The sequence below is a fragment of the Meriones unguiculatus genome, chromosome 10 (assembly GCF_030254825.1).
Source record: "Meriones unguiculatus strain TT.TT164.6M chromosome 10, Bangor_MerUng_6.1, whole genome shotgun sequence".
Lineage (NCBI taxonomy): Eukaryota > Metazoa > Chordata > Mammalia > Rodentia > Muridae > Meriones > Meriones unguiculatus.
In genome coordinates, this window is record NC_083358.1 from 23414037 (window position 1) to 23428886 (window position 14850).

Below are 14850 nucleotides of genomic sequence, written 5' to 3' on the forward strand. Positions count from 1 at the left end.
TGGACCTAATGGATGGTGTGGCACTTACTGAAGGTGCGAAAGAGGCAGCAGATGCCACTGAAGGGGAGCGTGAGAAAGCATGTGCGGATTGTAATGTGGAGCGGCTGGATGTGCGGCTGAAATCAGGCTTGGAATCCCGTTTGGTGTATGCAGGATTCATGGTGGATCCGGAGCCTGATTGTGTCAGGATGGCCTTGCGGCTTCAGTGGGCGGGGCCCCCGGCTGCAGGGAACTAGCGTCAACGGCTGCGGCTGCCGGCAGCCCATCCCGCGTGCACCTGCGCCTGATGGCTGCAGTGTAAGCCCAGTCTTCTGGTGCCCTTGTTGATCTGTGGGAAAGGGGCTTTGCCTAGCCTGAACATTCTTAATCTAGGAACCGCACCCACAGGGGCTGCTGCCAGCCAACCCAGAGGAAAGGGGTTCTGGAGTCATTTTGGGGTATGCCTGGCCAGATTCCAGCCCTGAGCCATATTCAGTGAGGCTGCCAGGGTCCAGAAATCTGTCAAGCTACCGTATCATCTAAGAATTTGTGATAAAACAGCATGGCCAAAAGCAACTTGGGGAAGAAAGGGTTTATTTCATTTTACAGCTTGTAGCCCACCATCCAGGGAAGTCAGGGCGGGAACTTGAGGCAGGAACTTAGAAACAGAAGCTGATGCAAAAAGGAGTTCCCCCTAGTTTGCTCAGCCTGTTTTCCTACAGCACCCAGGAACACCAGCTCAGGGGCAGCACTCGCCCACCGTGAGCCTGGTCTTCCCACACCAATCAAGAAAATTTACTACAGGCCAATCTGGAACCATTTTCTCAACCGAGGTTCCCTCTTTCCAAAGGACTCTAGCGTGGGTCAAGTTGACGTAAAGCCAGCCGGCACACACATTGAAAGTAAAATGAGAGCTGCAGAAAATATACGGAAGAATAAAGAATTATGTTTTTAATAGCTAGTAAAAATGAGTACAAATTATTAGTTGTCATCAGTAGATCTTTTCCTATAAGGTCCACTTGGGTTAAGTATAATTTTCCGGGACGTCAGGGCACAATCAACAATCGCACATATTACTGTCAGGAGACCAAACACCTGCAAAAGAGACACTGTCATCAGTTTCTGTCCTGGGTAGGGAGCTTGTCCTCTGTGCTACCATCCAACCCGAAAGTGAGAAGGGACTTCACCATTGCTAAGTTTCCCCCATACCCCACCCACATTAAAGAGAAAGATGAGTGCAGAGCAGAACTGAGGTGGAACACAATTTGCCTCTCCATTTTGATTTGCTCTGGCATGCATCTTTTAAAGCCCTACTGAGCATTGGTAGTTATCAACCAACATTTCTCTCTCCAGTGGTCAGCTGTTTTTCTGTCACCAAACTTGACTGGGGAAAGAGTTAGTGCTGGCAGTGGCTGAAGATTAAATCCTGAGGACCACAGTTGTGATACAAGTTTTGTAGAAGTGAGATGCTCCACAGTGAACTCTCAAAGGCTGGGCAACCTCCGTGTAAGGCACAGGAGTCTAAACAGGCCTGAGGAGAATAAAACTGAGCTAAAGGGAGACTGAGCAAACAGAAAGGCCGCTGCCAGAGGGAAGTAGCTATTTTCTATCTCCTGGGCTTATCTGCAGCTGGTTGCATTCCATCTCCTGTAGGATGTGAGCAACCTGAGGTCAGTACCATCCTGAAGGAGTACAAAGTCTTCATTGTGAGCCACATAATTTTAAGATTTTTTCCAAGAGCTTCATTTAAAAAGAAAAAAAAAGTGAAATTTATTTTAGTATATTTATTTAGCTCAACATAGCTAAAATATTAGTCCTCTACATATCATTGCTTTAATAAAAGTTATTAGTGAAATACTCTGTTTTCTTTCGGGGAGAAAATGAAATCTCTGAAATTCAATGCATATTTTATACTCAGAGCTTATCTCAAGTCATACTAGTCCCTTTTCCTGTGCTCAGTCCCCACATGGCTAATGGCCACGGTAGTGAATAACAGTTCTACTTTGTTATCCTTTAAGCAATGAGTAAAATGAGAGAACAGACAAGTAAAGGAATTTGAGTGCTATGACTGGTTCATCTTTTAAAATAGTAGATAGGATTGTCTTTAAAACAATTGGGGGGGTTTAGTATTTCAGCATACCTCACTTCTAGAAAAATTCTTTAATCTCTCATGAAGCTGCTTAATGATTACAGGAGTTGAAATCTAGGGTTCTGACGGACATGGCAGAGCACGGCCAGTTCTATGTGGCCCTTGCTAAGAGCGAGCAAGAAGGTAGGAAGGAAGAAGTTTCTAATTCAGTTCACTAGATTAGAGCCTAGAAAAGTCAAATGGCCAAATCTCAGAATACCAGGTGCAAGTATAGTGAAATTACTGCAGTCTTCCATTTCGGCTCACTTGCCAGGAGTTAACCCTTTGGTTGCAAGGCTTCCTACCATATCCCTTGCAGTAAAGAAATCTGTCATATTGCATCTGAAGACTTATGAGAATATTCTGTCTCACCTAACAAGTAATATGAATCCTTTAAAAGGAGAACTATGAAACCCATTCACTATGTGTATTTTCTTGTTTGACAGCAGGTTTGTCGGAGCTAAGAGCTGTAACGGATTCTAGCAGCTCCTTTCGGTCTGGTATAGCCCTGTAAGAAACAGGCAGGGCCTTCTTTATTTGGTGGACTCCAGTATGAAACCCTGTCTATGTATGCTAATCAGGGAATGCGTTCACTCACACAAACTATAAAGCCAGTAGGCACTGCATGCCAATCCAGGAGCCCCTGGCATGAAATCAGTGCAGCTTGCTCTACTTGTTTCAGGTTTCCCAGTAAATTTGTATTTTGATCAAACTGGAAGAAACGTTGAAAGACCTCGACTTACCCCTCCAAGGATGGTCATTTTTGACGTTTCTGGTAACAGAGCCAACACGGATACAGTAAGCATGAATAACATTGTTACCATTGAGTTGATAACATCCTAAAAAAGGAGAATAGAAAAATCGGCTTGCTATCAAAGACCACCAAGGCTGTGGATACAGCTCACATCCTAGCATGGCTCTGGGCTTGAGGTTCCACCCCAACATCCCGGAGTTGGCGGGGAGACAAGACCAACAAGCAGTGATTAAAAAAATAAAAGTAGAGGCAGCTCCATGAATTTTTTAAAAGCTGCATTTTATTCAATTTAGCACACATCAATGTCTTTAAGGAAACTAAACTGTTACAGCAAAATAATGCCCACATATTTGCTCTACTATCTACCTAGAGGGTCTCTTATAATACATCAGTTCATTTAATTATTTAAACACTTACATATATATATATATATTCACTTGACATAGACATAGCTAGAGGGAGAACTCATCTGGTTAGGAAAATCAGATAATTATGCAGAAGGTTTAGAGTACAGAGGGTCCCCTAGGAAGCTGGAATGCTTATTGTTTTTTAGATAGGAAGTGTGAAATAATTTGCTATCAAATAACTTTGTTACTAAAATGCAATTAATAAAACTGAAGCCAGGCATGGTGAGTCATGCCTTTAATTCCAGCACTCCGGAGTTTGAGGTCAGTCTGGTCTACACAGAGTCCCAGTCCAGCCAAGGCCACATAGTGAGACCCTATTTAAAACAACACCAACAAAATCCCAAACCCAAAAACCTGAAGACAACACACATTTAGAATGGTAATTTCCAGGATAAGCCCTGCCCATATCTGTAATGCAGTAGCTTGCCAATTATGCTACTTCATCCAAAATTTCCCCCAAATGAAGCATTTCAACAAGAACAATTTATGTTTTTAGATTGATGTGTATTGTGGAAAAATAAATTGTCCTTATCATGGAATGGCCTATGCATGCTTGTGATAAGCAGGCAGGAAGAAGTTAATAAGAAATACTAGATTCCAAACGAAAAGCATCTAATAAAGAGAAACAAGGTTTGACTTGAGGAAAGAAAAAAAAATGTTGAAGCAGACAATGAGACCGGTTGTCTTGGGCAAAATCCCTTTTGGCTGGATACTTTGGTCTGCTTCAAGGCGCCAGGCCTCATCACCCCAATCTGGCAGCTGTAATACCTATGAATTAAGCTGCAGATGGGTTTGTACAAAAGTGGAATTCTAGGGAGTGCATTGACCCATGGGGAATGGGAAGGGAAGAGTGTGCTTATCTCAGAATGCTTATGCTCCCTAGTGGAAACTTAGGACATTGTGTTTATTTATTTAGTCTTGTTTTTTTGAGACAGGGTTTCAGGCTGTAGCCCAGGTTGGTCTGGTACTCATCATGTAGCCCAGAAGGACCCTCAACTCAGAGGCTTCTTGCTCTAGTCTTCTGCATGCTGAGATCATAAATGTAAGCTAGCACACCCAACCTAAAACACCGTCTTTACATGGAAAGCTCAATATGCAGCAGGCATGGTGGCACACACCTTTAACCCCAGCATTCGGGAGGCAGAGGCACACAGTTCTCTGTGAGTTCGAGGGTAGCCTGGTCTAGATAGTGAATTCCAGGACAGCGAAGGCTACTAAGTGAGATCCTGTCACAGAACAAAAATAGAAAGAACAAGAAAGCCCCACCCCTCAACAGGCTATGAAGTAGCATGAAAATTTAATTACAAAAAAAAAAAAAAAAAAAAAAGAATGGAGATGTCATAGTAATTTTGAACCCCAAAGCTCTGGGTTGGCTCTTTCATTCATAATCTGTTGGGGGTGGTGCTAGAGGGCAACAGAAGCCTGGCATACAGATTGTGTCAGGGCATGGGTATGAAAGACAGATCCAAGGGCAGACAGACAGACCAGCATCTTCTAGTCAGGGGCACTGGCTGTAGGACATCAGTGTTTATCATTTCCTTCTGCTCCATACAGAGGACCTGTGGTCCTTGGCCACCTGCCTCCTTCACGTTAATGACAGGAAAAGTGTTTGCTAGCTCTCCTACTCACCGTGCAGGGGCCCCATGACTGCTGCCTTTATCCCTTGAATTTCCTCAGAAAATAGGAAATTAGGCCAGCCGTGGCCTCCTGATTATAAGCTGCCTCTTTTTTGGTTCTTGGCCTCATCTGCATGTTACCTGCCACTCTGAAGGAAGCCTACCAGGGAACTTCTATGGGCACAGTGTTCTCTTTGAGCCCAATTACCGGCACCTCAGCTCTAGTTCTCCTCCCAAGCTGCAGGCGTTAACAACATTTCCATCCAAAGACCCTGCAACTTGCATGTAAGTATTTCAGAATCCAAGAGGACATGACAAGTGCAGCAGAGGAAGAGGTGGCTGCTACCTGTCTAGCCAAAGAGGGGACAGAGTGGGAGGCACAGGGGAGACCCATGGAGGCAGGAATGCTGGGATGTGACTTGAGAGAGAAGAGAGAGGTAAAAGTTAATCAGTTTTTGCTAGAACGCTAGAACTGGCTTTGTAGTCCCTGGCTGAAGCACCACATAGACCTCACCTAATAATTTTCATTTGTCTGTTGTGACAGCTGTGGTAGCCACTGGGGCACTTGATGGGGACGCCATTCCAAATGCCATGAATCTGGCAGTTGAAGTCTAATGTTACAAAACATGGTTCAGCAAGGTCAGTTGGAATTATCACGAACGACTACGGAATTTTCAAATACAATCAAATTATATTGAATTTTCTCAAATAGTTTGAGTTTCCATTTTGTGATGAGGGATGGGCAAGGTTGTGTAGCTGCCTGTCTCTGAAGCTCCCAATTCTGAAGCTATATCCACGTGCATTTCAAAAGGCAAAACATCAAATTAAATGGAGAGAACCTCAAAGCAATTCCACCAGTTAGGGGCAAGACAAGATTGTTCACTCTCCCCATATCTATTCAATATAGTGCTTGAAGTTTTAGCTAGAGCAATAAGACAATTGAAGATCAAGGGGAAACAAATTGGAAAGAAAGAAGTGAAAGTATTGTTATTTTGTGGGCAATATGTTAGCTCACGTAAGCTAACACCAGGGAATTCCTACAGCTGGTAAGCACTTCAGCAAAGTGGCTGCATACAAGAGTAACTTTGAAAAAAAGTCAGGAGCCCTCCTATAGACAAACGACAAATGGGCTGGGAAAGAGAACAGGGAAACAACACCTCTCACAATAGCCTCAGATAATGCACCTTGGAGGTAACTCTAACCAAGCAAGTGAAAGATTTGTATGACAAAAGCTTCAATTCTTTGAAAAAAGAAATTGGAAAGATATTGATTGGCAGAATTAACATAGTAAAAATGGTCATCCAACCAAAAGCAATCCATAGGTTCAATGCAATCCTTACCAAATTCCAACACAATTATTTACAGAACTTAAAAGGACAATTCTAGATTTCATACAGAAAACAAAGAACACAGGATAGCTGAAACAATCTTGAATAATAATAATAAAAAAAACTGCTGGATGTCCCACCCTTCCTGATTTCAAGTTGTGCTACAGAGCTACAGTAATAAAAACTGCACGAAATTGGTATAAAAAGACACATTGATCAATGGAATTGAAGACCCAGACATAAATCTGTACACATATGACCACCTGTTTTTGATAAAGAACCCATAAATACACACAAGAAAAAGACAGCATTTTCAACAATGGTGCTGGTCTAACTACATGTCTACACAGAGAAGAATGCAAATAGACCCATATTTATCATTTTGCACAAAACTCAAGTCCAAGTGGATCAAAACCTTCAACATAAAACCAGGCCCATTGAACTTGATAAAAGATAAAGTGGGGAATAGCCTTAAACTCATTGGCATAGGAGACAACTTCCTGGACAAAACACCAACAGCTCAGGAATGAAGATCAACAATTAACAAATGGTACCTCATGAAACTGAAAAGCTTTTGTAATGTGAAGGACACTGTCTAAAGGACAAAGCGGCAGCCTGCAGAATGGTAAAAGATTTTCACCAACCTTTACATCTGACAGAGGACTAACATCCAAATATATAAAGAACTAGACAGAAATAAACCAAATAATCCAATTAAAACTCGGGTACAGGTCTAAACAGAATTTTTTCAACAGAGGAATCTGAAATGGCCGACAAACAAGGAAATGTTCAGCCTTCTTAGCCATCAGGGAGATGCAAATCAAAACCACTTTGAGATTCCATCTTACACCTGTCAGAATGGCTAAGATTAGTAATGCGAGTGACAGCTCATGCTGGCGAGGATGTGGAGGGAGGGGAACATGCCTTCATTTCTGGTAGGTGTGCAAACTTGTACAGCCACTATGGAAACCAACGTAGTGGTTCTCCAGAACACTTGGAATCAGTCTACCTCAAGACCCGGCTATACCACTCTTGGCTGTACCCACAGCATGCTCCAACCTACCACAACAACATTTGCTCAACTATGTTAATCGCAGCTTTATTCATAACAGCCAAAAACTTCAAACAACCTAGATGTTCTTCAATAGAAGAATGGAGAAAATGTGGCACATTTATATAACAGAGTATTACTCAGCTGCTTTTTAAAAAGTGACATCATGAAATTTGCATGCAAATGGATGAAACTAGAGGGGAAAAAAAATAAAAACATCTTGAGTGAGGGAACCCAGACCCAGAAAGATAAATATGGTATATATTCAATTATAAATGGATATTAGCCATTAAGTAAATATTAATAATTAATCAATCCTTAACTAAGCTACATCTATAGACAGAGAGGTTAGGTAAAGAGGAGGGGGTGTGGGGAATGAAGCGATCTCCCTGGGAGGGGGATATGGAAAAATTCTTATGGTCGGACTTGGAGGGGGGTGGAGATTTGAGCAGGGGTATGAGGTTGGGGGAGATGGGTTAAAAAGAGAGAGTTCAGAGAGAAACCGCTGGAACTGGGAGGGGGCATGTGTGGGGTGGCCTTGAAACCTAGTGCAGTGGAAACTTCCTGGAACATATAACATTGTTCCTAATGAAGACTTTCAGTCATGGGGGATACAGAGTCTCAACTGGCCATCTCTTGTAGCCAGGTGAGGCTTCCAGTGGTGGGACTAGAAGCCTTTCCTGGCTACAAGAGATGCATTCAATTGAGTTGCTGGTCTGGGGGTTCCGTGGAAATACCCAAACAACCCAGGTTGTTGTTAAGATAAAAGGTTGCTCCCTGCAAACTAACAGTGGGGCCCATCGCCAAGGACAATAAACCCACCAAACTAATTGAACATGGAGAAGTCCAGCTGGTGACTACATGGACCCCTCACCCTTATGTTCTAGCATGTCTGATGTGGGAAGGTACTCTGCGGGCTACCAAAAGAGAAATGTGGACGCCAACCCAGCCACAAAACATTTGACCTGCAATTGTCCTGCCTACATATGCTAGGGCAATAGTAGCACAGAACATGTGGGAATAGCCAATCAGTGTTTGATTTGACTAAAGTCCACTCAATGAGAAGGAACCCATACCTGACAGTCCTTGGGTAACCAAGAAGCAGAGACTAGATAGTCCAGAGATTTAAGGTAAAACCAAACACTACTGATCTAAAAACAAAATCAACAAAATGATTCCTAATGATATTCTGATGTACTCATAGATCAGTGCCTTAGCCAGTTATCATCAGAGATGCTGCTCCAGCAGTAGATGGGAGCAGATGCAGAGAACCACAGACAGAGGTTAGGGAATCCCTCAGAAGAGGAGGCAGAAAGACTGTCAGAGCCTGAAGGGATAGAGGAATACCTAGAGAATAAGGTCCTCTGAATTAACTAAGCAGGATGCATATGAGCTCACAGAGACTGAAGCAGCAAGCACAGGACTAACACAGCTCTGTGCCAGGTCCTTGAATATATATTATAGGTTAGTTTTTGTTTTGTTTGTTTTTATGGGTGTCCTGACTGTGAGAATGAGTGGCTTTCTGACTCTTGTGCCTGCTCTTGGGACTCTTTTCCTCCTGTTGGGTTGCAGTGTACAATTTTGATATGATAGTTTTTGCTTTTTATTTTGTCATGTTTGGTTATCTCTTAGAGACAGAAAGAGAGTGGTTCCAGAGGGGAGGGGAGGTGATACTGTAATCAGGATATAGTGTTCGAGAAAAGGATCTATTTTCAGTAAGCAAAAAAAGCAGGATAAAGAAAAAGGAGGCAAAAGTTAAACGCATGCTCTAATTTATTAACATGGTTCTAAATCTAAATTTCTTTAGAACATTTATACTTAAGAGAATTCTCCAAACAGAAAGGTCAGCCACACCTACTGGTAGATGCAGTAAGGAGAATTTATGTTCTGTGCCTGCCCTGAATCTCTGAGAACCTTCCCCAAGAAAACATAGAGCCTGTAGCAATGAACAGAGATCACCTTAAACATTTAGGAGAACTAAGTAGTTGGCTACAGTGCCTTCCTATGTCAGGAAAAAGTAGTTACGCTTTAAGGTCGAAACTGATCACTTACAAGCAAAGGCCAAAACAGCCATCTCATCTTTTTGTCAAGTCTGCATATATACAAAGCTACGAAAAAGAAAATAATGGTGAGTTCAAACCCAGTGATAACGATGTACGGTTCAGGGGCTTGTGCGATGATGAAAAAGATCATGGATGCCACAGTTACTACCTAGAAGAAGAAAACAACGATTTAGTCATTGGTCATACACGTTTAACCTATAGAAACAATCAGTTTACTTCCTGTGGGGGTGGTGGATGTCCATGTGTGGCACTGGGGGTTGAATCCAGGGTCTCATGTATGTGAGTGCTGTACCATGGAGTCACCTATATCTTTAGCCCCCAAATGAGGTCTACAAGCAGCTCAGTAAGATTTCTGTGTACACTGTAAACATGAAAGGCATGATTAAACATGGTGATACTGACCTCCGGTTGTGTTTTAGAGGACTATGTGACCCCGTACTTGAACCCTGTTTCAAGTACAGCCAATCACTCCACTGTAGTTCTCTGATCTTTTCCCTCCAAATATCTCCTCTCCTTCCGCTTATCTTCATCTTACCGTAAACACATCGGAGGTGTCTTCTCTTAAGACACCTCTCCCCCACAGCCCTTTCCCTTCATCTTCTTCCCCAGACAAACTCTATTCTGTTCTGTTTGGTTGTTTGCTTCAGCTTCTTGTTATGTCCCCAAAACATCTACAATCTGGCTGCCTAGAATTCTTCATCATCCACTCCCTCACCATTCCTTAACTCTTAGTAATGCGAAATCTACGATTAAACTTCAGTTGAATTGTGCCATGAGGATAAAGGCGAAGGGGAGGGTGGGAGTGGAGGAATGGAGAAGATGGGTTTAAACATACTGTCAGAGGAAAAAAAATCTGATGTTTTAAGAGTTACTACTCAGTGTGAATTTTCAAATAATGCCTCTTACTAAATATAATGCCATTAGAATTAAGGGACAGCTAAAGACTGGAAATCACCTAAATGATGCCATTTAAGTGAACAGATAAATAACATATGATCAGAGATGGGATGTAGCTCAATGAGAGGTATGAGAGGCCACTAACAGTACAAATGAAGGCCATTTTTAATTCCCAGAATAACACACACACACACATGCACACACACACCTTAGGACGGGGACAGGTCTATCCACACAGTGGAGTATTAGCTACAAAAAGAATGAATATCAATATGGATATACTATCGACAAATGACATGGATGAGTCTCAAAATAATTATGACGAATGAAAGATGACAAAGTGAGTATATCCTAGATGATATTTAAAGAAAATTCCAGGAAATGAAAGTATATTTGCAGTTATAGCAAAAACTATAGTTATAGAGAACAAAACTATACTTTATAGAAAATACAATTACAGAAAGCAGATGAGTGGACTCTGGGACTAGAGTTGACAGGAAGAAGAGATTACCAGGGCGATGAGGAACATTTTAGGGGTTTAGGTGTCAATTATGTGCTTAACAATCAGACAGACTCTGAGAAATACACTGAGTGATTTCATTGTGCAAATTATCATAAAAATGCTGATACTAGGATGGCTCTGGTATCACCAGGTGGCATCATCTCACGGGACAACTGTTGTATAACCCTTCAACTCACACCTAAGAAGGTACGCCGTGTGTGGCTGTATAAATTATCCTGATTATGGTGCTAGCCTTACAGGCATATATGTAACAACATTGATGACATGACATACACCATGTAAATGCAAGCGTCTTTGCCATCAACTATCGTAACCCAAACTTCTAAAATGTAACTTTGTTCATCTACTTCCTCATCTATTTAAAAATCCTTTACATCTGCATGGTAGAGTCTCCCTTTCACCATATGTCCAAGATCTAGGAGTCACCCACAATCTAGAGAAAACATGCCTCTCAGTTTATACATGAATGTTCCAGCGGTCACGTCTCAGGCCTCGTTCGCTCCAGTTGTCCTGGTATTGGATGTCACGCCCTTGAGTTTCCTCATCTAGCTTCCAGGACACTGTGCACTTGACTTGCTCTACATCCCTAACAACGCCCTCTCATTTTTTGCTAATTCCACTCTCTGCCCCCAACCCCCTTTCTTTTGGAGACAGGGTTTCTCTGTGTAGCCTTGGCTGTCCTGGATTCGATTTGTAGACCAGGATGGCCTGGAACTCACAGAGATCTGCCTGCCTCTGGAATGCCACCCCCACCTGGCTCTGCTCCTCCCTTTAATGTTCACAGACTCCCAGAGTTCATTTATCCTCTTATCTGTTATATCTACATTTATTTCTTGATGGCCTCTCTTGTCACTTGACTTTAAATACTTCTATCTCTCCACCTAAAATCCAGTTCCAGCCAGTGCTGACTTCCTATCCAATTTTGCTACGCATGGGTCTCATAGGTACCTCTAATCAAATACTGAATTTGAAGCTGAATTTCTGGCCCTCCCCCCACACTTGCTGATCCTGCAGGTTTCCTGATACCGTGGAGAACAAGACCATTTTTCCACCTCTGCATAACCTACACTGTGGTGTTATGGTGCACCCCTCAATTTCTCCTACCCATTACCCACCATCGGCAAATCTTGAGCACCTCTAACCTGAAAGTCCAAAATGCTCCCAAATCCATTTTTGTTGTTGTGGTGGTGAGGGTGGGGTGGGCTGACAACAAGGTCTGACTGCATTACTCTGGTTTGTCTAGAACTCACTAAACAGACCAGGCTGGCCTCATAAAGCTTCAGCTGCCTCTGCCTCCCAAATACTGGGATTAAAGGCGTGTACAACCGCTGGTCAAAATCCAAAAATTTTGAACGTTGCACAGGACACCTGACTTTTGATGGTTCAATGAGCACAAACTTTTGCTTCACGTATGAAGTCACTAAAAAACACTGTCTGCTTCACCACAGGCTGCGTGTACAAGGTATGCATTAAAATACAAATGAATTCTGCATTTAGATTTGGGTCCTACCTCCAAAATATCTCATTATATACATGTATATACTCCAAAATTCGAGACAGGTCTGGCCTTAAGCATTTGGGCTTGGGAGCTGTATATCCCAAATCCGACAATTTGCTGCCTACCCTGCCATCACCAGCCTTCCTATCTCCACAGCATCCCCCTTACTCAGGTCCACGTCTGCTGGCCACAGCGACACACCTGTAATCCCAGCACTCAAGGAGGTACAGGCAGGCGGAGCTCTGTGAGTTCAAGGCCAGCCTGGTCTACAAAGCAAGTCCAGGACAGCCAAAGCTACACAGAGAAACCCTGTCTTGCTTGAAAAAACAAGAAGAAGAAGAAGAAGAAGGAGGAGGAGGAGGAGGAGGAGGAGAAAAAGAAGAAGAAGAAGAAGAAGAAGAAGAAGAAGAAGAAGAAGAAGAAAAGACCTTAGAAAGCACCAAGGACTCATGTGATGCACATAAATACATGCAGGCAAAACATTCTAAATCTTAAAAAAAAGTGGAAGTAAAAACAGTTGGTTATTACTTCAAATAATAATAATAATAATAATAATAATAAATGTTAAACCTAGCAGAGACAGGTGGAACTCAGGGTGATTTTAAGGCCAGACAGGGACATGCTGTGAGACCCTGTTAAAACCAAAACAGACAACAAAAAAGAAGTAATATCAAACTTAACCCCTTCCCCTAAAAAAAAAAAAAAACCACAAAAAACAAAAACAAAACAAAACAAAAACCAAAACACTTTTTTCCCCAGTGTTCTAGAAATTTTGGACCCTAATGTTCATCAGTCACCTTCTTGATTAAATAAAGCAAAGTACTTTTCTAAATGTATCACATGAGCCATAACTTGTAGCTATTTTTCAGAACCATAGACTGTGGCACCGGGAAGATTTCATATGCAATTTATTTTACTCATTCTCCTGAAGTTTGAATCTCCTTTACAACATCCTCACCAGTGCCCATCTTTGCCTTCTGTTGCCTGGGAAATACTGCCTTCCTCGCGTGTTCATTTAAAATTGGCACCCTTTCAAAATAAAAACTCTTTTCTTCATGTCATGTGGAAATGTTTCCCTTGTAACTTTTAACTATCTTATGTCAACTCTTCAAAAGTTTAAATGAACTACTTTTCCTTTCTTTTTGAGTTTTATATTTCTTCAACTACGGTAGTTTGTGAATGAAAATGAGGACATGACCGCTCCGAGGTATGGTTGAGGAGAAAGTTTTATTCTAGATATGAGAATACAGCCAGAGGCTTCTGGAAGAGTCCAGACTGAACTGGACTGTGAGAGGAGAGGGAGAGAGATAGGAAGAGAAGAGAGAGGAGAAAGGGCAAGAGGGCCAAGAGAGGATGAAAAGGCTGGTTTATAGAGAAGAGAGGAGCCGAGGTTGGGGAAGGTTAGCCCAGCCCCTGGACTGGAGAGGTTTAGGGTAGGGGGAGGAGCCACAGTTAAGGAGCGAGCCCTCTTCCGGGTTTCTCTGGGACCTGACCGTTTGTAAGTCCCTAACTAGCTAGGGACGTTACCCTTTGTTGATGCTCTCCTTTCTCCAAAGCGCTGTCCAGAAGGGACTGCAATGCCCTGTTATGTCTGGAGCCCTAATAAGGGCAGTGTCCCCTGTGCTCTTGCTCTGGTTGTATCCGCTCTGAGTTAGGTGACTTCAAATGTCCGAGTTACAGTAAAAGATCATCAACTTTTTTTTTTTTTTTTTTTAACATCTTGTAGGCTTCTGAGTGGTGAGACTGGAACTGTCTTGTCGGGCAGGTTACCACCAATTTGTGATCCAAATGAGGGTCATTCAGTTAGACCCATGGGTGTGTCCCTACACCATCTGAAGGGGAGGCCACTATGGTTCTCCTCTCAGCGGACAGAGCAATAGAGCTATGCCTTGCATCTGGAAAGACGTGGCTGGAAACAAGGTGACCGAGCAAAAGCTGCTCCGGGTTTCCTAACCCCGTCTTCTCCACCCCGGAGCACACTTGACCACCGCCCTGCGTTCCCTCCCCGGTTCTCACCAACCGCAGTATTTTCACAAAGCCTTTCAGAGTCATGCAGAAGAACGGCTGATCTCTCTTCTCCTGTGGAGACTCCATCTCGTACACAGGTCCAACAGTCCCGCTTCTCTTCCAGTCCTTCTCAGTTAATCGCTCTTTTCAGGACTCGCGCCACATCTTTAACTGCCGCTGCTGGGTAGGCTTTACCTCCTCTCTCTGGCGCAAGTGCGGGAACGCGTGCGCAGTAGCGCAGACCGCCCACTCCACGCCCGTCTGACTCTAAACTAATACAGCGCAGACCCGGAGCCGAGACGGTCCGCCCCATCTAACCGGGGGGCAGCTCGGCACCACCGCTCTGCGAAGGAGCTTTCCAATGGAGAAGCAGTGTTGGAGAAGGGAAGAAAGATCCAAGAACCGCAGCCTCGCCTCCTCGCCTTTTGAGAATCCTTAGGATTTCCACTGGTAGCCTTCTTTAGAGCGGCCAGGCATTCCTCTGCATCCTTTTGGTAGCTCATCTCAAATAATAAGCATATCCCGCGGGAAAACTGGTAATAAGTTAGATTTAGGAGAAAGAAATTCCAGTGTTCTGTTAGACAGTATGATTGACTATG

The 14850-nt window shown here is 43.1% G+C and overlaps 1 protein-coding gene across 1 annotated transcript; it reads right to left on the bottom strand.

Moving 5' to 3' along the window:
- Positions 1-905: 905 nt before the first annotated feature.
- Positions 906-14479, bottom strand: Cklf (chemokine like factor). The gene is made up of 4 exons (XM_021636435.2): positions 14261-14479; positions 9316-9474; positions 2851-2946; positions 906-1074 (listed from the first exon to the last, which is right to left on the bottom strand). Exons 1-4 carry the CDS (start codon positions 14336-14338, stop codon positions 961-963), a joined length of 447 nt encoding a protein of 148 aa, XP_021492110.1. The 5' UTR covers positions 14339-14479; the 3' UTR covers positions 906-960.
- Between the last annotated feature and the right edge of the window lie 371 nt (positions 14480-14850).